This window comes from Pholis gunnellus, assembly GCF_910591455.1.
Source record: "Pholis gunnellus genome assembly, chromosome: 5".
NCBI lineage: Eukaryota > Metazoa > Chordata > Actinopteri > Perciformes > Pholidae > Pholis > Pholis gunnellus.
In genome coordinates this window covers 28,030,941-28,055,671 of record NC_136531.1, presented here as the reverse complement: position 1 = coordinate 28,055,671, position 24,731 = coordinate 28,030,941, and the positions used below count along the sequence as shown (strand labels likewise).

The 24,731-nt window shown below is 40.4% G+C and overlaps 1 protein-coding gene across 1 annotated transcript in view; it reads left to right on the top strand.

The window, feature by feature from the left end:
* The window catches only part of tenm3 (teneurin transmembrane protein 3), a gene marked incomplete at its 5' end in the record, with an annotated part of 247,755 nt that overhangs the window by 167,201 nt on the left and 55,823 nt on the right, over positions 1 to 24,731 (top strand). The window contains 8 exons of the mRNA XM_079160005.1: positions 4,690 to 4,836; positions 8,384 to 8,514; positions 8,626 to 8,714; positions 12,085 to 12,204; positions 13,998 to 14,130; positions 14,490 to 14,618; positions 19,319 to 19,450; positions 19,565 to 19,700. Of these exons, the coding sequence (XP_079016131.1) occupies positions 4,690 to 4,836; positions 8,384 to 8,514; positions 8,626 to 8,714; positions 12,085 to 12,204; positions 13,998 to 14,130; positions 14,490 to 14,618; positions 19,319 to 19,450; positions 19,565 to 19,700 (1,017 nt within the window). The remainder of the gene's footprint in view (positions 1 to 4,689; positions 4,837 to 8,383; positions 8,515 to 8,625; positions 8,715 to 12,084; positions 12,205 to 13,997; positions 14,131 to 14,489; positions 14,619 to 19,318; positions 19,451 to 19,564; positions 19,701 to 24,731) is intronic.

Sequence of the window (24,731 nt, the reverse complement as noted above, 5' to 3'; positions counted from 1 at the left end):
CTTTGTTCACTTCCTTTGATTCAGATTTTTTTTCCATTTCATTTCATTTTTTCCTGTCTTTTCCTTTTTCCCTCAGTCTTTTTCTCTGTCTATCAGTCTTTCTAAACGCACGGCACTCGTGTTTTTGTATTGTCTTATCGTTATACCTCTGTTGTTATTTCTGCAGTTGTTTGTTTTTCTGTCACATTATTATTGATCCTGTCTCTGACTTTCACACAGAACACAGACTATACAGATGAAGATGCACGCATGCACATACTCACAAAACAGAAATGTGCTTACACACACACACACACACACACACACACACATACAAGCAGACACAAACCCAAGGTGTGATTCCTGTTTTGTCTTGCATCCACAAGCCTGATATATGTATGCGTGAATTCAGCCAGCTGCTGTTCCTCTGTCCTCCATATATCTTATCCTCCCTTTCCTGTCTCTCGCTCTTCATCTTTCTCTCCCTTTCCCCTCCTCACCTTCCATCTTTACCTCCATCCCTTGTTCTGTCTGTCCAGCTGGGCTTTGCTTGGTTCTGATTCCCACCTTTAATTAATCTGATTGCCAGCCTCACTGTCTTTTCTGTGATCAAGGAATGTCAAACAGGGACAAAAAGTATAGCCTTCTTAGGCATGCAGTCCAAAGCACCCTGTCCTCCCTTTACTTTGTGCGCTGTGTATCTGTCTACCTGTTGTGTTTTCACATGGATTTTAACTTGCGATGATGTTGTTTTTTTCACTGACAAGTCGAACAAGACCAAAGGAATCCCTATTTTAGAGCAAAACAATAGTCTTTGTCAACTGGCTGGGTGTCAAACTCCCCTCAGATTTGGTTAGACTTCACAGATAATGTTTACAATTTTCAACATCCTCAGAATGTTTCCCTTTCAACTTTTTTTTTTTGTTTGTTTTGTATGCCCTGTTTTTCATCATCATATTGTGCAACAATAACACCTTCTTTCTTTGTTTACAGATAAAATATTATTTTGAACAATTTCCGATTAAAGCCATGCAGTGCACAGTAGCCATTTTGGCTGTAGGCAATCTTAGTGGTTCATGTGAAACTACAACTTCAGTGCATTTCACCGAAGGCTGACTGTCTGTCTGTCTGTCAGTTTGTGTCCCTCACATGTGGGTTAATATATTTATCTGTCTTTTTTGTCTGTCACTCCATTTGTTGGAGAAAGGGTCATCACACAGGGCCAAATGCCTTTATACACATCAGGCTTTAACCAATATGGGTCTTTGATGTCTCTTGAAGGTATTTTTGAACTGAAGCTAGCATTCTGTGTTGACATAAAATGTGTTTCAATTAAAACAAAAACAAGTATTGAGTATTTCCTTGAGAAGTCGTGTGAGGTGAGTAAAGCTTCTGAAACAGCATTCAGACCTTGAGACTGGGGCAGGATGGTTATGATGTTATCCCCAAAACAATCTCGGAACCCATCGACTATTGTTCTGACAACGATAAGCCTCTGGGGGCATGGGGGCTATATTTCTGGGGTTCCAGTGTAGCCAGCTGATATCCGGGCCAAGTCTTCCTCTTCTGTGAGCTGCTCGTTGTTTACAGTCTGATTAGCAACTTGAGAAGCGAGACTGGAGTTGAGAGACAACGTCTACGACCGGATTGTTTCACAAGTAGCCATTTTATGCGATGTCATTTTAAACCAATAGAAAGCTAAATCTTCGTCAGTAGACAGCCGGTTGTTTCCCAAATAGATTTTCGGCCAATGCATTCCCCTTCTTTTGCTCTACATAAGGACTGTTTACCTGCATTTGACCAAAGCCCACTCAAATGTGATTGGTCAATACTACTCGGAGTACAAACAGAAACCAGAACATCTGGCTGAACTCAGCTTCAGTTCTTTGTTATTTCCCTCCACCTTCTCCTCATCACTGTACTTTTATGAAATTCATAAAGTCCTGGTGATTCTAGTGAATTTGACACATTTTGAACTTGCACAGAAACTTCAGCTCGTACCACCGCGGGCAAATATGTGTCACTATCCATTGACTTCGTATGCAATCATACCACTTGTAAAATTATATTTGTGTTCCGTCACAGTAAAAGACACCCCGTAAAAGCTGTTTCCATGGTAACAATATATGACAGGAACCAGTTTCTATTGCTTTTTTCAAAATAGATTTGTTTCTGGGATTGCTTCACTAATACACCCATCATTTTCTCCATGTACTTGCAAGTTCCTCAACAGAGTGGCCAGAGCTGAGGTGCTTGAAGCAGTCCCCCATGTCTCCCTGTACAAACTGGACACGTTTCAGCTGCATGTTGTAGTTGTTTGTCTTGTGTGTCTAATGAAAGAGATACTCTTCAGTTGTAATCAGTACAGCCATCTACACAGGCCACGTAACAGCTCATGTCTCTCATGTAAATTATTTCAATCCGAAGCGTATTTTTGTGCTTTAAGTCTATTTTTTTCCAACTTACTTGTACAACTACACAATGTGTCTATTAGGCTGTGGGCGCTGTTAAAAACGCTCCTGTAAGCAATGTTTCTGCTGCTGGGAACGAAATGGAGTTATTAACATCAATAAATTACTAATAATAATGGTAACAATTACTAATGATAACGGTAACAATTACTAATAATAACGGGGAACCACCCTGCGAACAGGGCCCGATAACCAAACTATAAATTGAGTCTCAAAATGAGTGTTCACTCAGAATGTCCACAGTCAAAGTACTGCTCTACATTCAGAGTGAACCGTGAAGGTTGAATTCGAGCACAGGCACTACATCCAGCTGTTCTCACACACATATGCACAAGTAATCACAGAAGACTGCTCTTTAAAATATAACAGTTTATTAAATCCAAATAATATCAAAAGCCAACAAACACTATCATACAATCATATGTCTAATACCTAAAGTCAAGTGAGCAAACTGTGGTGTGAGAATATATATATATATATATATATGCATATGTGCATGTATGTGTATGGGGGGTGTATGTGTGTAGGGGAGGAGTGAACTACTCAGACAGTGGTAGAATGCAATCTCAAGCGGGGCCGCGCCCCGTGGGCATACAAACAAGATGGCGGTGAAACACAAACAATGCTTTCTTATTACCCCGAATCCTGGCCGGCGAATCGAGGTTCGGCCCACCGTGGTGTTGGTCTTTAAAGTAATAAAATCACAATCTCCAAATCCACCAGCAGTGACTAATACAACACGGTTACAGTTGCAGAAAATACCCAATATAACGGGACCCAGCGGTCCGCGATGCTTGCACAATAACACGTTCTAAACACTTCAGTAACTTAAACAAAACAAGCTAAAGGAATAACACAATAAATGACCTAAATTAAGCCCAGACACCAGTTAAACTCTTACTATGAGAAGGTTTCTTTTGGTCGGATCGTTCCTTTGAGTGTGCAGCTCCAAGCGTGGCGCAATTCAGCCTCAGTCTCTGCAGAGAGGAGGGCTCTTCGGCGAAGAAAAAGGAAATTGTCATCCTTTGGCCGGCACTTTATACATTAATGGTGAGAAAACGGGTCGTAGAAGTTATCCGTTCTCTCACTGCAGGATCCAAAAACAAAAATATAAAAACACAGTGTATGTTCGTCCAGCAAATTTGACTTGAGATCTAATAGGATTTCTTGAGAGACAAACGTTTCCTTGTGGACCTCCTGGCACCAAGCGAGCTCGGACGGAAAGGAGAGATTTGAAACTTGCGCTTGGTTTTATCAGATGCTTGTCCTCAGGTCATAAAACCTTTTGGCCAATGAGGGACCAGCATTTCGTTTGGCTGGAACTCTGAGGTGTGGCACATTCCTTAGATCTTGAGTGTCCCATCTACCAGGATCAGGCCTCTTGTTAAACATCAGGCCAGCATATGCTCTTTTGTTGAAAAGCACATGTGAGGGCCTTAGTCAGCCATGAGGTCAGAGTCAGACCCCAACACTGTGTTCGTACAATTGACAAGGACAAACAATGTTCCCCCACCCCACTTCACCAGACCCTTCCCAACAACAATAATACATTGCTAAGAAAAGACAAGATGGTCCAGGTAGTAGCCTACTCTCAATGCCATTCTTGTCTCAAAGTGAAACTTTTGTTGGGGTATCTCTAATGCTGACATTTATAGGGAACGAATCACTTCTATGCACAGCAGTACTGTGCAGCTGCTGTGCTGTTGACACGCTGTCAACGTTTATTTTAACCAAGATTCTTGTCAAATCAACCATACTTAAGATAGTGAAAATTGTGAAATTTGTACCTCTCCTTATTTAGATTTTTTTGTTTTACATCTAAGCCAAAGTTACTTCTGGACCACACAATATATATATTTTTTTATTTCGTCAGATGGGTGAACTGAGAAATACTTCAGTGTGGTGTCAGAGGATTCCACCCAGCAGTGTATACAACCTGCAATGAACCCTACCTCATGCCTTAAGAGGCTGCCAGCTCTTTATTTTCCTGTGAAGGTCTCAGTGCGGTTTCAGAATTTTTACTCCAAGCTGAGAGGGAATTACTCTCTATGTTGCGTTGTGACAATTATTGATTTATCTCATCTATCAGAGCTCCAGTACAAAACTATGATCACCTATCTTCAAAAACGTATATTGGTTGAAGTCTATTTCACACCCTGATGGCCAGCCGTGACCCCGTCCCGGTCTCTCCCACTGCTCTAACTTTTGTTTTAACCATGCGTTTGTCTCCTGTGCCCAGAGGGTTGTCCAGGTCTCTGCAACAACAATGGACGGTGCACTCTGGAGGCCAGCGGCTGGCATTGCATCTGCCAATCAGGATGGAGAGGAGCGGGATGTCACGTGGCCATGGAAACACTCTGTACCGACAGCAAGGACAACGAAGGAGGTATATTTGTGTTCATGATATATCCACTATTAGATAACCCAGTTTATTTGTTGGATGGATAGATGGATGGATGGATAGGATGGGGTGTTTAGGAACGAGTCTCATCTTAAAACCCTAGTCTAGCTTTTATGTTAAAGTCACTTGCATTTAAAATGTTAGCCCAACAGTTATTACATCCACATAATGTAGAGAGTCCCGGAGACATCAGCGTGTGGATGATCATGTATAAAAAGTTATGCCATAATTGTATGCTCCCCTTCAAAAAATACATTTTCATTTGCATCAACCAATCAACCAAATTCTCACTTGACTCACAGTAAGACAACAAAAGTCAATACAGGTATTAGCTTAAGTATGGGATCTATCAGAGGTTTGTTGACTTTAGACTCGACAAGATCAAAAAAGACTGCCAACTCGGCTTGAGACTGCAAGAGTTTGACACCAATGACTCGTGACGTTACTTGGACCTGAGCCTTTTGACTTGAAAATACATGATACCCTCCCCCAATTCCAAAGATTAAAAAATGTGTTATTTAAAAAGTGTGCCATGAATTCATTTATTTCCTGAATCAACTAATAGTAACGCTTTTCATTCCTGGCAAGTCAACGCTTAATTCCCCAGATCCTTTTTTTATTATTAAATGCGATCACTTTATTTTTTACAAATAAATTCAAATTTCAAAAAGCATTGATGATATATTTGAGGGATTATTTTTCAAATACAGACCCTGTGCTACCAAATTCAAGGGATTCTTATCCAAAATGTTTGTTTATGTTGTGTGTTCTGTTGACACATAAAAACCAATACATCATTATCTGATTTATTAAAAAATGTTTGCTTAAGCAGTCTAGTATCACTTTTGGCTCTACTGTTGATTATCTGAAAGGAATGAAACTTCTACATTTAAATAATTAAGTGGCTAATCTGCCACCTGCTGAGAGCTGCACATTGATGTGTAGTGTACCTGCAGTGGTTGTTCACTTACTGTACCTGCAAACTGCAGCTCCTCAGCTCCTGTCATAATCCTTGGGGGAATACTGGAACCTTGGAATCGAAAAAAATGCAATAGAATTAGTTAGAAATGTGTTTTAAATCTGGGGTCAGAAATATTGGAGAAACCAGCAAGAGTTAACTAGCTTTTTAAAATGATACAAGCAAAAAAAAAAACAGCCCAGTGTTGGCAACTCTTAGTAGCCAGCAGCACCAGCTCCAAAAGTCACTAAATTTAACGGGGAAAGTCACCAAACCAGCAACGCTTGACAGCCGGTCCCTTCATGCCTCCCTCTAAAGCCACTCCCCCCAATTATCATTATGAACGTAAACAAAGAACATGAACTTTTGTAAGTACTCATAGCTGAAACAACGATAACAACAAATTATGCGGCTATTGTCCAACAAAAAAGCAGAAGACAGAGATTTGCTGAAGCCCTGATAATTGAGGGCTGATTATTCACCGTGGTAGAAGTTTTGGTCCGGCTACTCTTTGTGGATGAGTCGGTTGCAGACTTGCGTATTCTGCGGGATGTTGAGTTTTAAGATGAGACCTGAGATTTGTGGTGTTTTCATCTTAAGTCCCGATTTGTTTATGGCAGAGCTTGCACATCACTTCGTTCACCTTTTCAGGCTCTCCTTTTTTGTTTGGTTTAAAAACCAAAGAATCAACAAATAGATGTATTTGCATCAAATATGCTAGAGAACATCTTTCCTGCTGGAGTTGGGGCTACAAGTGTAATTACTAGGGCTGTACCGAATAGTCAAAGATTCATTCAAAATGTTGACATTCAAATTATTATTATTAAAAACGTACAGACACATTGCGAGCAACAGTCCACCGGCTTCCCTTCTATTCCCCTCTCTCTCCCACACAGACAGAGACACACACACACACACACACACACAGCACTGGGCCCCCATCTCTGTAATTATCTCAGTATTTATTCCAAAAGTCAAATTTATTGAAAAAAAGATGTGTGTAATCATTTCTGAAATTCACAACATGTCTAGCAAACTATTGTGCTTTTATCCATATTTTCACTGCAGTCAAAACGTTTTTACTCTCCCGGACACACCTGTATTAACGAGGAGGTCCAGCAGCAGTCTCACAGCACCATGAATTACACATCATATAACCACAGTAACACAAAACCACACATATGCTACTATGTTGTCACTTTTTTAAAAACAATGTGAGGAAGCACAGAGAAAGCAAGAGAAAGAGACTGAATATAGCCCACAATTCATAACAGGTGTTGCCTATTTAGTAGTGGATACCGGTAGGTAGGATTAAAAGAGAATTTCAACCAATTTAAAAATGGTTTCCAAGATACGATGCCAGCCCTAGCCTTACTAGCACAAAACATCAGCTATCAGCTAGGGTTGATGAGCGCAGTGAGGTAACTGGAAAGGTAGAGAGGAAAGAAAAGAAAACAAGACAGAAGATTCAGAGAGAAGGGGGATTACTTTGTCTGTGTGTGTGTGTGTGTGTGTGTGTGTGTGTGTGTGTCTGTGTGTGGGTGGGTGGGTGGGTGGGTGTGTGTGTGTGTAGGTGTGTGTGTGTGTGTGTGTGTGTGTGTGTGTGTGTGTGTGTGTGTGTGGGTGGGTGGGTGGGTGTGTGTGTGTGTAGGTGTGTGTGTGCGAGCGTGTAGGCTTGTGTGTGTGTGTGTGTGTGTGTGTAATGGCAGTCCCTGGTGCCTGTTCACCAGATGTACAACGGCTTTTATAAACTAACAGAGACAAATGGCTGCCCATATTTTATTACCTTACATACCTCCTTCTATCCTTCCATCTCTCCATCTGTCTCTCTGCTCCACACCTCCTCCTTCTCCCTGTCCTTCACTTATCGCTCCCTCCCTAATCTCTCTTTCTCTATCATTCCACCCCTGCTTCTCATCATTGCAGCCCTCCATTCTTCTTCCTTCAATCCATAACTCCTCCTTGTCTTTATTTCTCTTGGCAGCACCTAATAAACACATACTGCTCACATACTAATTCTACTGCATCGCTCCATTTTATCCCTCATTTGTCAATTTCTTCTTTTTCCCCCTCATCGGGAAATCCATCTTTTTCTTCTCTTTGATGCCACAACACGTTGATCCATCCACTTATGTTCATCTGTACATTTTCACTTTTTTTTCTCTTTTCATTACATTTTCTCCATCTCTGCCTTTATTTTTTATTTATTTCATTCATGTTTGAATTATCTTATTTAGACAACACAGTATCTGACTTGTCCTCTCTTCTTCCCCAATTCTTAATGGTATATGTGGCCATCCTCTCCACCCATCAACCTCCATCTTTGGCTCTTTTTCATGCCTTCATCATTGCCACTTGATTCCTCTGTCCTTATTATTCTTAATCCCTTCATCATCCTTCATTGCTTTTTAATCCCTCTGTTGCCTGCTTGTCCCTGCATTCATCCATCCATCCTTATCCTGTTTTCATCCCTCCATCCTCCTTTCATCCACCTGTAACTTTTCCATCATCCATTTGATTTTCAGGTCCTCGCCTCTCAGGTTTCTGAATATAATAATTGTGTGTGTATTTCAGATGGCTTGACTGACTGTATGGACCCAGACTGCTGTTTGCAGCCCTCCTGTCAGAACCAGTTATACTGCAAAGGGTCACCTGACCCGGGGGAGGTGCTCAGCCAGTCTCCATCCCCATTGGCTCCTCAGCAAGTAAGGAGCTCCAATCAGAAATTGAGTCAAAATAAAAACTTAACTGTCATTTCTTGTAACAAAAGGAAGCAGCATTTGTCTATCTATGTATGTCCTTTTATTTCCCCTTAGGCTGCCAGGTCTTTCTACCAGCGCATCCATTTCTTAGTTGGTCCTGAATCCACTCACATCATCACTGGAGACAGCCCGTTCAATAAAAGGTAACGGTGTCGCTCTCTGTGTTGTTGTTTTCTTCTGGCATACAGTAACATCAGCAGGGCAGCATGAGTGTCAGACAGGTTGTTAGCAAATCCACATTTTAATCCTGCATTTCAAACCATGAGACGAAAGCACTCGTTTGTTGTCAACATCTAGTAGGTTTTTCAATGCAGTGGACTCTGGAAGTGTTAAATGTGTTCTTCTTTGTTTTCACATCCGTGCTCAACACTCACTTTTAAAGTAGGCATCAGCTTTTGGTTACCAAAACTGAAATTTTGATTGTAGTTTGTACTTTGTAGTTTCTTTGTAGTTAACGAGACGTTAACTGATAAAAGTTAAGATTCTAATTCACCGTTAAGTCCTGCTCTAGAAAGTTGTCTGTACAAATTGTCCTTAAAACAGATGCCTGTGTGCACGCAAGTAAACGCACCAACGCACCTCCAGCATTGTCTGCTTCTGGTTCCGAATGTCGCAACAATATTTGAATATCACTAATACTAAAAACATTCCGTATTAATTTATTTTGGGGTGCAGGTTTAGCTTTTTGCTGTCTCTTTTTTTATGATTAAAAGTGGCAACCAATTCTTGGCCTTTGGATGCCAAATGATAAAGATATTGTGAGTGAAATGTAATAAACATCAAGACTGATGCTCCAAAAAGAAGAGATTCTTGTATTTGTATTCTTTAATATAAGGTATGAAACAAATCTGAGCAGTTTCATGCATCTGTTACATGCTTTACTGAAAGGCAGTTCTTTAAACACACAGTTGGTTTTCATCATAATGAGATCATTCATATTTTTTTTCTTTCTGTCGCGGTGATTGTTTGACTCATTCTTCTGCCTGCGGGTCATAGCCCACCCTACTTATATTTACCATAGTATGAGCAGTTGACTCTGCTTTCTGTCTGGATGAATAGAACAGAAAAAGTGTCAGTGAGACAGAGTTCACAGTACAGGTTTGCTTTTTTTTTTTACTTGCCTAAAAGCCATTTATGCACACGTCTGCCTCAGACATAACATTCATTAATTATGATAAGAGGAAAAGAGCGTGTGGTTGTCTGCAAAATACAGAGCGCGACAGGCAGGGCCCCTGTCAGAAGAAACATGACGGCAATTCTGTTCAGCCGTTCGTCTTTTGTCACATTTTCTGTGGTAGCCTGAATGTTTCATAAGAGCAGAAGGCCACAACCCTGTAATATAAATGTCCTGTATTTCCATAATGGAATGGGCCTGCAACCTTACAATATATAAATGTTTTATTAGACCTTAGACCAAAACAGTAGTGTGTGTGTGTGTGTGTGTGTGTGTGGGGGGGGGGGGGGGGGGGGGGGGTCACACTTTAAAAGACAAAGAAGCAATCTTTTAATTTCCCTTGAGCTAGCATTGACAAACATATACTCACATTATACTTGTAGAGGGACACAAACATACACGGTGGTACATAGTGTATGCACATATGCAGAGCACACCTTTAGGAGTACACATACAGACGGTTTTCTGTGGACATAATCAGTATGATGCACAATGACTGACAGCTTATTAAGAGCTCAACGTTCTTTTTGTGACTTGAAATGCATGAATAGCAAATTTTCCGAGTCCAAATCCAGACTTTCCAATTGGCTATTAGTGCTAGCGATCTAGTCAGGACCCTGGATTTCGATAAGCTGGTGGATGGTTTTACTCTGAAACTGCAGGGAGAAGCACCTGTTTTAATGCAAGAGAGCTCAGAAGAAGAAAATCCCAATCAGGTGTGCAGAATTTATTTTCCGATGCTGTCTGGCTGATCGATAACACGTATCATATCTTATATTGACATAGTTTTACATAATCTGCCTGTTTAAACTGCAGTATTCTAATATAAGGTTCTGTACTATTGTAACACGTCTGGCACACACGTTTTACAGTGTAGGGGCTATTTTGATGGTAAACAGCTGTGTTTTCATACAGGACGTGCTTTTAACCCATGCTGCCTGCTGATGGTTTAGGACTCACGCAGGTCCCTACAAGAGCTACATTTTTCGGGGTTCCAGTCATTGAAAACATGGAAAATAAGAGAGAAAAAAAAGAAAAAGTTGCACAACCCGAAAGCGTAAATTGCTTTATGGTTGGACTGATAGTTGAGGCAGATTCTGGTCAGTTTTAAACTAACATGGGATCCAGTCTGTATCTGATGAGATGAGAATCTCTTCCTGACCAGATATAATCAATATATTTTAATTTATATTATGTTGTAATCATTATTGATTATTGATTGATTATTATATGAGATCTCTGCCAACAGAAACAATTTCATTGTCTTTTGGTACGACTTTACTCCACAGGCTGTAAAACCTGCAATAGATTCTGGCTGACTTCATTTCTTCTTCCTCATGGGTACTGAATAATAGAACGTCTGTGAACTGGTCAGATTTAAAGCTATTCTCAATTCAATACTTATCAACACTAGCTTGAACTATTAGATCTCCTAATAAACACCAAAATCTCCATGTTTTAGTTCATATTAATGAATCATGACATTTGTTGTACAGAGATTTTAAATGACCTTTATCGCTGCGACATGCATGTTCATTAATGGACAGAAAACGGGTGCGAAATTGAGAACAAGATTACAGAAACGTTTTGAGGGTAAATGGTTCTGAAGTTATTGACCAAAATAGAAAAATATTGTTGTATTGTAAACATCATAACATACGTTAAACATGGGGAAGTGCAGGCCTAAAGGTTAGAGCAGCAAGCTTGTGAAGGTTGTTGGTTAAAATCCCCAAACCTCTCAACAGATAAGACTGGTTTTGTAATGTGTAAATGACCAGGGCTTCCTGAAAAAGACAGCATTGCTCTCAGTGGAACTCTACCATAAATAAGTAAAAGTGGATAATAGTAGTAAGGTAAAGAAGAAAGGTAATTCAAATTGAGTTAAACTGAATGTGGCTGCTGAGATCAGTGCTGTGGTGTAAATATGCATTTCAGTGTGATGAGGATGTGCAGGCATGCTATGAGTGTAGCAGTAACATCAGTGTCCTGTTACAGTGCTCCCACTCCCACAGCTCAGCAGTTTCCTCCACAGTTGTTGTTTTAAGTGATGTCTCACTGCACTCTCACAGGGAGTAACAAACAGTGAGCATGAGAAAGGCAGTGGTTTCTCTGAGTGGTAGTATGCGAGTCTATTATTGTGTGTTTGGTCCTAGAAAGTTGTCTAGCACTGGTTTAGCCCAACCACAGGGACTCGGGTCAAAGACACATGGTGGTATTTCCGCACCGTGATGGCTAAGTTTTCTCAATTTGTTACAGTAACATATAACAATTAGAAATAATGATGAATAGTGCAGTTGTAATAAAGATAACCTCTCTCTACCATCTCTCTCTCTCTCCAGCTTGGTGTCGATAATTCGAGGTCAGGTGTTGACAGCTGACGGAACTCCTCTGATTGGAGTCAACGTGACGTTTGTCCACTATGCTGAACATGGATACACTGTAACACGCAAGGATGGCATGTGTGTGATTATTTATTATTTATTTGTATACACAATATTTATAAACTTCTATTATATATGTACGTTAAAAATGAGACACTTCTTATAACAAAACATGGTTCTTATATCCCTGCAATACTGTTCTCTATCCATTCATATCCTGTTGACATACAGGCCAAAAACCATCAAACTGTGTAACACTTGTATGTACTTGTGTGGTACATGTATAGTACCACTGACTGAGAAGTCTAAATTATTCTGACAATCATGATATAATAGTAAATCGTGAATTGTAACTTAAGTAGAGTAGCATTTAGAAGGGATGAACGTAACAAACATTTTGTAGCAAAACCTTCCTGAAACAACCAACCTGTTTCATTAACATATTTCCTTCATGTTTTAGGCAAACAGAAATAAAACAGCAATAATCAACAAATAAATCATTCAATCGTTGAGAAAGTGCCTAGATTACCTCATATTTATATAGCACTTAACAAATTGCACAAAACACACACAAAACAAAGGGAACGTACTTAAATCACATTTAATGTATATTCTGCTCGGCCCCTCCATCCTCTACAGCAGGGGTCCCCAAACTTTTTCCTGTGAGGGCCACATCACTGAACATATCGTTTGACCTAGGGCCCGATTATGGGGGGGGGGGGGGGGGGGGGGGGGGGGTGCTACGCGCAGGTGAGCGACTGTTGCATCGTGCGCGCGGATCGGGGCGGAACACCACCGTGCGCGATACAGAGAGCAGGGGAATTGAAAACGCGCGACCATGTAGTGACAGACATGACATGCCGGCGTGTAAATAAATTAAGCACAAGTACTCGTCCTTCAAGCTCCCATCTCTCATCTCTCGGCTCTTCTACTTCTTCTACTCTTCTACTTCTACAGGGTGCGCGCATGACAGCTCTCATCTCGTTCGCCCCCTGGTGGTTGGCTGATTCAGGAAGCGTTTGATTTGATATGTAGCAGAGCACGTATTTTAAACGTCAATATCGCAGACGATCATGCTCATTTAATCGTGGCAGCCAAAATCGTGATCGCAATTAAAATTCGATTAAATGTGCAGACTGAAAAAAAATCATAATGCGTCTCTGGTATTGTTCAGGGGGCCGGACCAAATGTGGAGGCGGGCCGCATCCGGCCCGCGGGCCGTAGTTTGGCGACCACTGCTCTACAGGCTCTATCCTCAATCTCAAGCACGTCGGCTGAAGAGGTGTGAATGTGTGCAGGAGTAGAAATGTAAGACAGTTGCGTTGGAATCAAAAGGATGCATCAATCACAGCAGGACACACACTCCAGTACACACGCACAGACACACAGAAGCACACAGAGAACAAAAGACATGCAAAGACTCACTCACCCACGCTCAACAACATATGGATAACATAGACCTGTATTTATCCCAAGGGAAATCGTTGTGCAGCAGTTGCAGTACAAAGTAGGAAAGAGTGCAAATATAAAGAGAAGAAATATATCAAGAAATACAAATATCAAGAAACAGATACGTATAACAACATGGGCGAAAATATAAAAAACAAGGTTAACATTAAAGGTCCAAAATGATATACAAGGTTAACGTTAGGGGCTAAAAATATAAACATGGTTAACAATAAGGGCCCAAATCATAAACGAGGTTAGCAATAAGGAGCAAAAATATAAACAAGGTTAACGATAAGAGTCAAAAATAAGGGCCAAAAACATAAAGAAGGTTAGCGATAAGGGCCAGAAATATAAACACAGTTAATAGTAAGGGCACTAGCACTTACAGTTCATATGTATTTGTATTTTGTGATGTGCTGCAGGTTCGATCTCCTGGCCAATGGTGGGGCATCCCTAACACTGAGTTTTGAGCGTGCTCCCTTCCTCACGCAGTACAGAACCGTGTGGGTGCCATGGAATGTCTTCTATGTGATGGACACACTGGTCATGAAGAAGGTGAGCGGTGTCACTGCTGTCTGTCTACATATTTGTCTGGCATCACAGAGTCATGGACCGATGAGTGCCTGACAGAAACTACACTTTTATACGTTTTAGTTACTTAAAACACAATTTTGAAACTTTTGTCTTTGACTTTTTGATGTTTTCCACTGACTTGAATTTGAATTTGTTACTGACATAGTTATTTGATTACCTCATGGAGCAAGATGATATTCCTAGCTGTGGTCAAGTTCTTTCAATGACTTATACACTAAATGACACTGACTCACTGGCTGACTATGTATGTGACTAATGAACTCTTTGTTTCTCAGTCAATGAAAAGACTAAATGTCACACGTTATGTCCGGCTGTTTCAGGAGGAGAATGACATTCCTAGCTGTGACCTGAGTGGCTTTATCAGACCCAGTCCTGTCATCGTTGCATCTCCTCTTTCTACGTTTTACAGAAGTTCAACTGAGGATGGCCCCATCATACCTGAAACACAGGTAGGGAATCCCACAGAGGAGGCCTTTAAGTAACTAGACCAATATCCAAAGCCAAATACGACTCAGCCTGTCAGAATGGTCAGGGAATCATTCTGTCATGGTTAGTTAAGTTAAAAAAGTAATTGGAAAGTATCAGCGTACATAAGGTATCAGCCGCCGAAAGTATCAATCATTAAGGCATTCATTTAGTTCAATGCCTCTTTCTTCTGCAGATATAACTCACATATGATCATGCAGATACAATACACATATTTTAAATTCAGTGTGACATACACTTGCTGGGTCCATCTCAAACAAATGTTCATATATCCAATCAGAAATCGTAAAAAAGATACTCCTGATAAGTCCAGAACTTTCTTGAGAATACTCTTTTTTTTGTCACGATAGTTTGGAAAACAGAGCTGCTAATAGCTAATTCAGAATACTTTTAATGATGTCAATCTACCAAAGTGTAAACTAATGTCAGATAAACAAAGAAGGGCTTAAGTTGTAGCCCACAGTGTTCCTCAGTGACTGCATGGCAACAGAATACTTCTTGTATACAGCCCGCATAGCATCATGGGAGCTGTTGTTGGAAAACGTATTATCCCTCAAGTAGAAGAAAGAGAAAGAAGTAGTGTATTATATTTTAATATTCAGCACATATACACCAATGTATCCCTGGACTGTATAATTCAAGAATAAAATCTGGTAAGATTGAGCCCTCATCTCAAACTGTGTGATTTATTTCATGAGATGACAGCTCCAATTGGCATAATGCTAAAAATGAGTCAATGAGTGATGCAGATTAGGTCGAATTATAGAAATATAGTGCATAACTCCTGTTTTCCTCTTAAACAAGATGAGGCCAGTCCCCAAATGTTCTGAATAAAATAAAAAAATGTAGTTGTATACTGTCTTTATAACACTCAGACTAGCACATTTAACACCATTAACATGATATGAAGGCTAGCTGTCAGAGAAACTGTTAAATGCTAACACATTTAACAGGTTTTGTCCTGGACAGACACACACACACTGTCCTGCCTCTAATTTCCTATAAGGCTAATAGCACATCTGTGTGGTTCTTTATCGTCACATTGCTTTAAGCAGTCCTCAGAGAAAATGAAACGGATGACAGAACTCCATGTGTGTTTTTATATTTTTACAATCCTAAACCAGGGCGCTATTATTATTTTTTATTTGACAAGCATGTGTGTATGCGCATGACTATCTGTGATGAAGAGAAAAAGTGTGTGGATGAAAGAAAGCTTGTGTGTGTGTGTGTGTGTGTGTGTGTGTGTGTGTGCGTGTGTGTGTGTGTGTGTGTGTGTCTGAGTGCAGATCAAAAGCAAACGAATGGAAAGCCGCTACTTAGCTTTTGGTGGAGCTGAGTCCATTAGTGAGGAGGGCAGAGAAAAGGGCAGTCTTAAAGGGGATGTAATGGATCTGTAATGAACACTAAATGCCTGGCTAATGAAAAGGCAATAGTGCAGTTGAAAAATATAACACAGGAACACTCTAAATGGATCATTCCCTGAGGAGCTTTGTTTTTCTTGTTTCATTTTTGTATTCTTTGATATTTCTTCCCAATCTTCTCTTTTTTGGAGTCCATTCAATTCATCACAGGTCTTCCTTATCCTTTCAAGATGTCTAAAATGGGAATAAATTAAAATGTATTTGAGTTTCTGAACTTCTAATGTTTGTATTTTTTCACCAGCCAAACCGTTCGTGGAATAAGCAAACCCTCAACCCTGAGGGTAGTGGGAAAGGAAACCAAAGCACCCTAAAAAAAAGAACAATTTCCATGCAGTAGAAAATCAGTACTAGCACTTGAACACTTTGTGCCAAGAATGACACACTTCAACCCTTGTGTGTTCTTTTATATCATGTAACTTCCGTGGAAATGCAGGACTGCAGGAGTAGTTTTATTTCTACGGGTAATAATGACATTGCGCTCAAGAAGTTAATTGCTGACATCTGGAAGCACAGCGACATCTATAAAACCATACTTGCCGGCGGGGCAAATAGGGTTGGGCATTTTTTTAAATTTCTCATAATAACCATATTGGCATAGTTTGTCACCCCAAAAAGTACATGAACGTTCTAGTAAACAAATGCACCGTGCGCCTCTTCTCCCTCCCACATCTACTGAAATTGGATCTCCTTCAAGTTGCTGGCCTCAGCTCGGCAGTAAATTACGCACGGCCTGTCAGACACTAGTGGCTCCATTAGTCTGTTCATAAATAAACATGACATTACGTTAAGCACGTTGTCGTATTGCTTCATATAATGTATTACACATTGGATTTAGCACAAGGAAGCCGTCGGCACATGTTGTTGATGTCGGCTAACTTTTAATTTGCCAAATCGTGTCATTATGACATATGCTGGTTTAGCCAGTTTGCATAAAATGAAAACGGTGTAAGCTCGTACACCTGACCCCACCAGTGTAATCAGAAATTGAGCCAACTGTAGGGGCAAGAAACACAAGCATATAGGTGATCAGCAAGGTTGTTAACAAACCCCCAGGTCAGCCAAACCCCTTTGGAAGAGAACATTAAACATGTCTCCTAAACTGTCTAGGTCAGGGTTCGATAAACTTTTTTGAGTGGGGGCCAAAGAAAGAAAAATGTATGAAGTCAAGGGCCTAACAATAGTGACTGCATAGTTTTCAACCAGTTACACTGCAAGAAGATCAGTGTTTCTAAGCCAGAACACCCCATGTATCAGTGTACTGATGCTTAGCTTCATAGTGTCGTCTAACCTTATACTCATTCATCACCGCAACAGATTCTATGCAAATGAAGCAAACACACTTCCCCTGGACTTCTGTGTAAAAGTACAAGTTTTTTGTTTTCACTCAGTCTCTATCTTCCGGCTTTTTGGTTCTGCCATGTTTACTTAATCGTCTGAGTTAAATGTTTTCATCGACCAGTTATCAATGTAATTCAAGTATTTGTTGATAATATCAGAGACATCTATTGTTCAAACTAAGAAGCTCAATGTACATACAGTGCGGTTTGTTAGAAAAAGGCTATGCTCAAGCCATATTCTAGTTTATTTTGAAAAGAATCACAGCGGGCCATTTCAAAACGAGCAGTCGGCCGCACTGACTCACTGCTTCAACTTTTACCTACTGTGCTTGCTGTAGGTGTGCATGCACATAGTTTCCCTGTGCAATGATGTATACTGACACACATTTTAATCCGGATTACAACACATTTTACTGTTTGTGTAACTTGAACCTTCATGTCTCGGCAATTCATTTTGTGAGTACATTGTTATCATAACTGATAGAAATAATGGCCAAATCTATGATAAGAATACCAAAAAAACTCTTCATACTTTCTTGCTCTCTCTGTGACTTTGCCAGTCTGATGGCATGCTGCTACCCTCACTCTCCTCCAGCAGCTCTGTGCCATCCCACTGTTGACACTCAGTGATCATCAGTGACGTTGTGACATGTCGCATGTCCTCTGCTTTATGGCTCACCTTGCTCAGGTTCAACACAAGGACACATAGATGGATAAAATAGATAAAAACACTTGCATTCATATACCTGCCTAGATGATAAGCATACTCAAACACACGTACACCTGTAAATGCATTCCCTTCAGTCATTTTTTTCCTCTCTTCTCTCTAACAAGCAGAGAAAGAGCAAAGGTTATGTGTCATTTGAGAGTGAGCAGGGAGCGAAGTGGCAGATTTGAAAATAAAAACGGTGTCTCACTGTGAGTTTTAAAAGGTCATGGAGGTGTCAATATGCATGTTTGTGTGTGTTCTGATCTGAATCAGAGAGTGTCCTTCTGCTCGCCCTTCACCTGCAAGTCTTCCTAATAGAATATGCACATTAAGATGATGTCCTTCAAAGATGTAACAGGCGATGTGGACTTTTAGATGCGTAAGCACCCCCTCAGGTTTGGAGACATCACTTGAATGTTTCAAGTGCAGCCAGACTTCGTTAGCAGCTGCTTTACCATGTTCGCACACAGCAGTGACTAGGACACAGCTATCTTTGATTATTTCTGTTATTTTGAGGAGCTGTAGCTCGTGGCCAAAACATTAACAAGTGTAATCATTCACTCACTCAATGGTAGACCTTGTCAGAATACAACGCAGCCTCAGATCCGCCTTGTCTGGCAGATCAATTTTGATCCAATATGATTCCTTCCCCACACAGACTCAATGATATCTATGTGATGCCACTACCGGCAGCACCTAATAGTGAAAGTGTATTCTTCATTATTTTGTTGGACATACAAAATTAGGCTCATAGGTATTGTTGTCAGCAGTGAATTTAACTTATTGTAAACCTCTATGTGATCCAGTTTAATTTAGAAAGTGCCAGTACAGGTATTTTGCCAAATTCTGATCATTTCGATTAAGTATTACAGCATTTTCTCTTAGTAGTGATTAAAAAGGGGGATATTGGGGCACGCATTATGGTTCTGATAAGATAAATTGTTTTGTAAAGCCAAATCCTGATTAAAACTGTTTCTGATAACCATATCACCCAGCTCTAACGCATACATTTGACTGTATTGAGTCAAACAGTATCCAGGCTCTTAAATATGCACACCTGTCATGGTCCCAGATGGTTGCTTGTTTTCTCTCCTCTGAGCTGCGAGCCAATTAGCAGTCCATTCCCCTACAAATATGATGCTTCGAGACAGTAAGCTAGTGTTGGGTGCTGATGTATTTTCTGTGTTACTCTGCAGGTTTTACAGGAAGAAACCTCAATACCAGGCAGCGATCTAAACCTAATCTACCTGAGCTCCAGAGCAGCGGGGTATAAACCGATCCTCAAAGTCACCATGACGCAGTCATCAATACCTTTCAACCTGATGAAGGTAAGATATGTAATATACATTGCGGCCGCCGTTTGCAGCGTTCTCCCTCATATCAATGGAACCCTAACCTGAACTACCATTCGGTGACCTTTGTGTCTGGTGCTGTTTCTACAGGTTCACCTGATGGTGGCAGTGGTGGGACGCCTTTTCCAGAAATGGTTCCCCGCCCAACCAAATCTCTCCTACACCTTCATATGGGACAAGACGGATGCCTATGGCCAACGCGTCTATGGACTGTCCGAGGCAGTTGGTGAGTTTGCTTAAAATAAAATAACATAACATAAACCTTTTAAAAGTGTGCACTGTTTTGACCTCTCTGAGACAGTGAAAGGCTGTTCCAAAACAACAACAACAAAAACATGATCACCTTGGATTTTCAACCTTGACTTGGAGCAGCCAGAGACACCTGCTCTGAGAACCTGAGGCTCCTCTTAGTACAGAGGGGCCTGACTATGAAATGCCTTCATGTCGACAGGGAAATTTAAAAACACTCCTGAAGTTGATGGGGAGCCAAGCTAATTAACTGCAATGTATGATCTGAAACACGTTCGCGTGGAAAGCCTCACAGCAGACTTCTATAGACAAGTATGCCAGCTCTCTTTTCACAACAGAGAATGGAAATGCAATAGCAACTGTGGTTTCCCTAATGATTTTACAATTAACTCACTTTGTTTTTATGAAATAATGGGAGCAGAAGCCTGGAGGTTAAGTGTTGTTATGCCCTGAAGGTCACTGGTCAGAATCCCTGGCCTTGCTACGATAATATGGCTGAACACCGTAAATGATTACACCTCTCTCTCTCTCTCTCTCTCTCTCTCTCTCTCTCTCTCTCTCTCTCTACCTCTCTCTCTCTCTCTCTACCTCCCTCTCTCTCTCTCTCTCTCTCTCTCTCTCTACCTCTCTCTCTCTCTCTCTACCTCCCTCTCTCTCTCTCTCTCTCTCTCTACCTCTCTCTCTCTCTCTCTCTCTCTACCTCCGTATCTGCGTTTATTTGGAGCATTGGTTGTGTGTGATGTCAGAAATGAAGGTTACTGGTCTGCAAGATGCAATTAAACACAAAGACATATTACAGGATGTGAACTAAGCCTGTATATAAGAAGTGGAAGTAGTGATCATGACGTCACCCATTGGTTTGTGGACTACAGTTTTGAAACCTTGAGTTTGCATTTTGGCCGTTGCCATTCTGTTTTTTTGCTACCAGAAGTGACACGAGAGGATGGAATTAAGTACAACCGAACGCTGAATCTGAAATTTTCAGGCAACCAAAATGTTGAAATTTAAATTGTATTATTGTCGTCATATAAATTAGGTACATATATATATGAAATGTAACTTCTGCATTTAACCCATCCCTAGCTTATTGGGAGAGAAGCGCCTGGAGAGCGGTTAGGGGTTTAGTGTCTTGCTCAGGGACACTTCGGCACAGGACTCTTGGCAGCTGAGGATTGAACCGCCAACCCTGCGTTTGCCAGAAGACCCTCTCTACCCAATAAGCCACGGCTGCCCCCAAAATGATACAATTAACTTTCATGAACTGAAAACACACTGTGAAAGGGTTAAAGTTCTAAGATGAAAGATGACACGGACAATTGCCAGACAAGGTAGCGACCTGTCAATCGCCCTAAAGTATACCTGCGAATTTATCATGCTTTATTAAAGAAAACTTGAAACTAGAGATTGAGACCATAAATTCATGTTTACAATGTTTACTGAGGTAATAAATCAAGAGAGAATTAGAGTCATTTTCTCATAGACTTCTATACAATCTGACTTCTTTTTGTAACTAGAGGAGTCGCCCCCTGCTGGCCAGTAGAGATAATGCAGGTTTAAGGCACTACTGCATTGGCTTCACTAATCAGAATCTGAGTTTGTCTCCTGGATGTAAAGCAGGCAAGTATAACATCAATGCTGCTTGGATTGTAGCCAGCTGTCTGTGCAAACAAGTTCATATTCATACTTGAATGAACTGAGATATTCCTGGCGACAAATTTACAGTGAAATGAGGAGAAAATGTCTGAACCGCTACGTTAATCTGGTCAATGCAACTGTTACCCTCTCAGTAGCCCAGGGGTGGAGGATCTTTAGAAATGTATGACACAGATGGAGAGAAAATGTCTACAACAATTAAATTCAACACAAAATAAGTCCTGGTCTGCACTCACTATTAAAGTATGACAACTTACTGTACACAGTTCCTGTGGAGAGGAGGGAATTCCTGTTGTGCTGACTTGTCCTGAACACACACAAAGCTGAACAATTACAGCTAAGTTCAAAAAGGGTCTGCAGAAAGGCTTTAACAGGGAAATGGCTAGGACATAATGGGTATGCTAACCCCTCTGACACCTTTATGAGGGAAAAGTCCAGCATGCGTACTCCTCGCTGAGTTATTACTTATGGTAGCCCAGCTTAATGGGTTGACCATCAAGACAATTTACTGCTACATTTTGTAACACTTGTCAAATTGGTGCTCATAAGTTAAAATAAGGAAGCCTAATCACAAGAATATTTGGTCTGGCAATTGTTAAAACCGAGGTTGAATTTATTGGAAGATCTGTGCATCAAACATTAGCTATAAACTGATTTTAGACCAGAACACACCAGCCCTTCCTCTTTGCCCCTCCATCAGCTCATTATTTGCTTATGGGATATTTGCTAATTCCATATTGCCTCATAATTACCCAATAAAGCTGGAGTTGGTAGTCTTCAAGAAATGCTCTTTAAATCCAGAGAGCAATCAATAAATCAAGTCCTCTGACTGTAATAAGGCCATTCAGTCATTTCATATGGCCGGCATGGAAAGATTGGTGGTCTATCTACTTGTCTACATACGTGTGCATACTATGGTGCACTCATTGTGCTTCACCAAATTCTTACCAAGCTGCTAGCTTGACAGCTGAGTATTAACGATAGCAATGTTAGTTGTTTAAATTAATTATGTTAATTTTGGGGGAGGGGCTTTGGTGGTAGGCCAAGATTTTGTGACTTTTCATTGGAAAAGAGACCACAACAATGGGCTGGGTTTTTCGGTTGGAGCATTAAGAAAATTCTAGCTTATCCTTGTTGGTTTCTTTAATGTTACCTACCCAAGTTTTAACATTTGGTAACCAAGCACCTATCACAGCTAAAAGGTTCTACATTTTGTAATGCTTATCCTTAGGGTCTGCACCAGACGCCATCTGTTGCTTCTTTTAGCTCGCAACTGAAAACCCACCTAAATAGATTAGCTTTTCCTGGTGCTTCGGAATGTGCCTATTATAAATGTTTGTTTTAATCTGTCCAGATATTTTATTACTGTGTTTGTCCTTGTTATTATCATTATTGTTATTTTCTTTTCACTGTTACAGTTTTTTTCAATTGCTAACAAGCAGTGTTCAATACTGAAACCACATGTTCAAAACTCTTCACACGTCCAGCGACACACAAGTGTCTACGGACCAAACTGTGAATCATTTTTCATTGCTTTCAGACAAAATGCATTCAATCACCACATTTTTCAAAATTCACAAACACTTTTGTCATTCAAACTCCACAAACTGCAAAAAACTATGTATTTGCAGGACATTTTTCATATGCTAACACACTGCTTTCAAAACTGATAAAAGCACATTCAAATCAGAATGATGGCAAATTTCAAACATTTCTGCAGTAATTATTTTGAAATATAGAAAATGAATGAAAATGAAATAATAATCATTCCAAGCTAATTGCAATTTCAGCTCAAAGCCAGCCCAGGTGTCTTGTTTTAGTCTAATTACCGGTAGCTTGGAACTGATTTTGTTTGGAAATATGGATCACAGAAGACAGGTTGGTGGGGAAAGAGGAGTGGTACGAGGGAGAGTGCGTGGAGGACAAAGGAGAGGAAGACCAAGAGCGGTGATATCGGATGAAATAAGGGCCACAATTACTGACCATGTTGTAAACCACGGTCTCACTTTGAGAGAGGCCGGTCTAAGGGTGCAACCTAATCTGCCCCGCTCAACAGTTGCGTCAATAATACAAATGTTCCGGCAAAACAACAGGTGAGATGATACATATTACAGTACAGTACAATAGGAGGAGTTTTCTCTGCATGGAGGTGGAAGGTTTATGACCACCATCCACATGACCAGATGACTTTACTGGAGGTAATGAATGCGGAGTGTGGAGACATTTCTCCTGAAGACTGCCAGGGTTGGGTTAGACTCCTAAAGATACTTTCCAAGATGCATTGCCAGAGAAGACATCAGATGTGATGTTGATGAGAACATGTGGCCTAATCCAAGAGAGAGGGAGGACTAGAACCATCACAGAACTTCACAATGAGTGATTAGACTACACGTGTTGTTGACTTTTTCTTTTTTTTGCCCTGGAATTTCAGGATTTTTTTTTTCTTTTGTCACCTATTTACGGTATTTTCACAAATGAAGTACTATATTAAAAATATATATATATTTCTGATTCATTCTTGTTACATACGTATGCTTTAGTACATTCAATAAATTAAAAATCTGTTATTCTATATTGAAATACTGTTTATGTGAAAATTCATTCTAACTAAATAAAAGTTCATGATTTATGTAATGCTCCCTGTTGCTGGTGTTTTTTAGGTCAGTGTGTTCTGAGTGACATGCATGTTTTCTGAATGAGAATTTGTTGCCAGTGATCGGTGGAACGAGCTTATTTTGAGACGTGTTTGAAGTGTTTTGTTGGTCTGAGTGAGTTTTGGAGGTTAGATTAACCGTTTGGCCAAAATGAATCTTGGTAATGCAGACTGTGTGAAGAGTTTTGAACACGTGGTTTCAGTATTGAACACTGCTTGTTAGCAATTGAAAAAAACTGTAATTTGTATTATTTATTGACTGTCTTATCTGCTTTGTAAAGTGTCTTTGGGTGACTTAATGTATTATTGTTGTTATTGTACTATCACCTCAAAATTAGTGAATTACTGTAAAATATAATTCTAGCATTGCTATTAGCCACATTCTGTGTATCACCAGTTTTAGCTTTCCTTCGCTCCTCCCCCTGAAGATCTTTGTCTCTTCTCAATTTAATACACACATCTCTTGTGGCTGCCAGTTCACACAATGCACTTGACAGAGCACAGCATTGTGTGTGTGTGTGTGTGTGTGTGTGTGTGTGTGTGTGTGTGTGTGTGTGTGTGTGTGTGTGTGTGTGTGTGTGTGTGTGTGTGTGTGTGTGTGTGTGTGTGTACTCAAACGTCCCATCCTAAAGTGTTGTACCTCACAGAGAAAGGCAGACAGGCCTGACAAAAACTTTCTCAGTGCAAAGAAGAAAGTCGAAG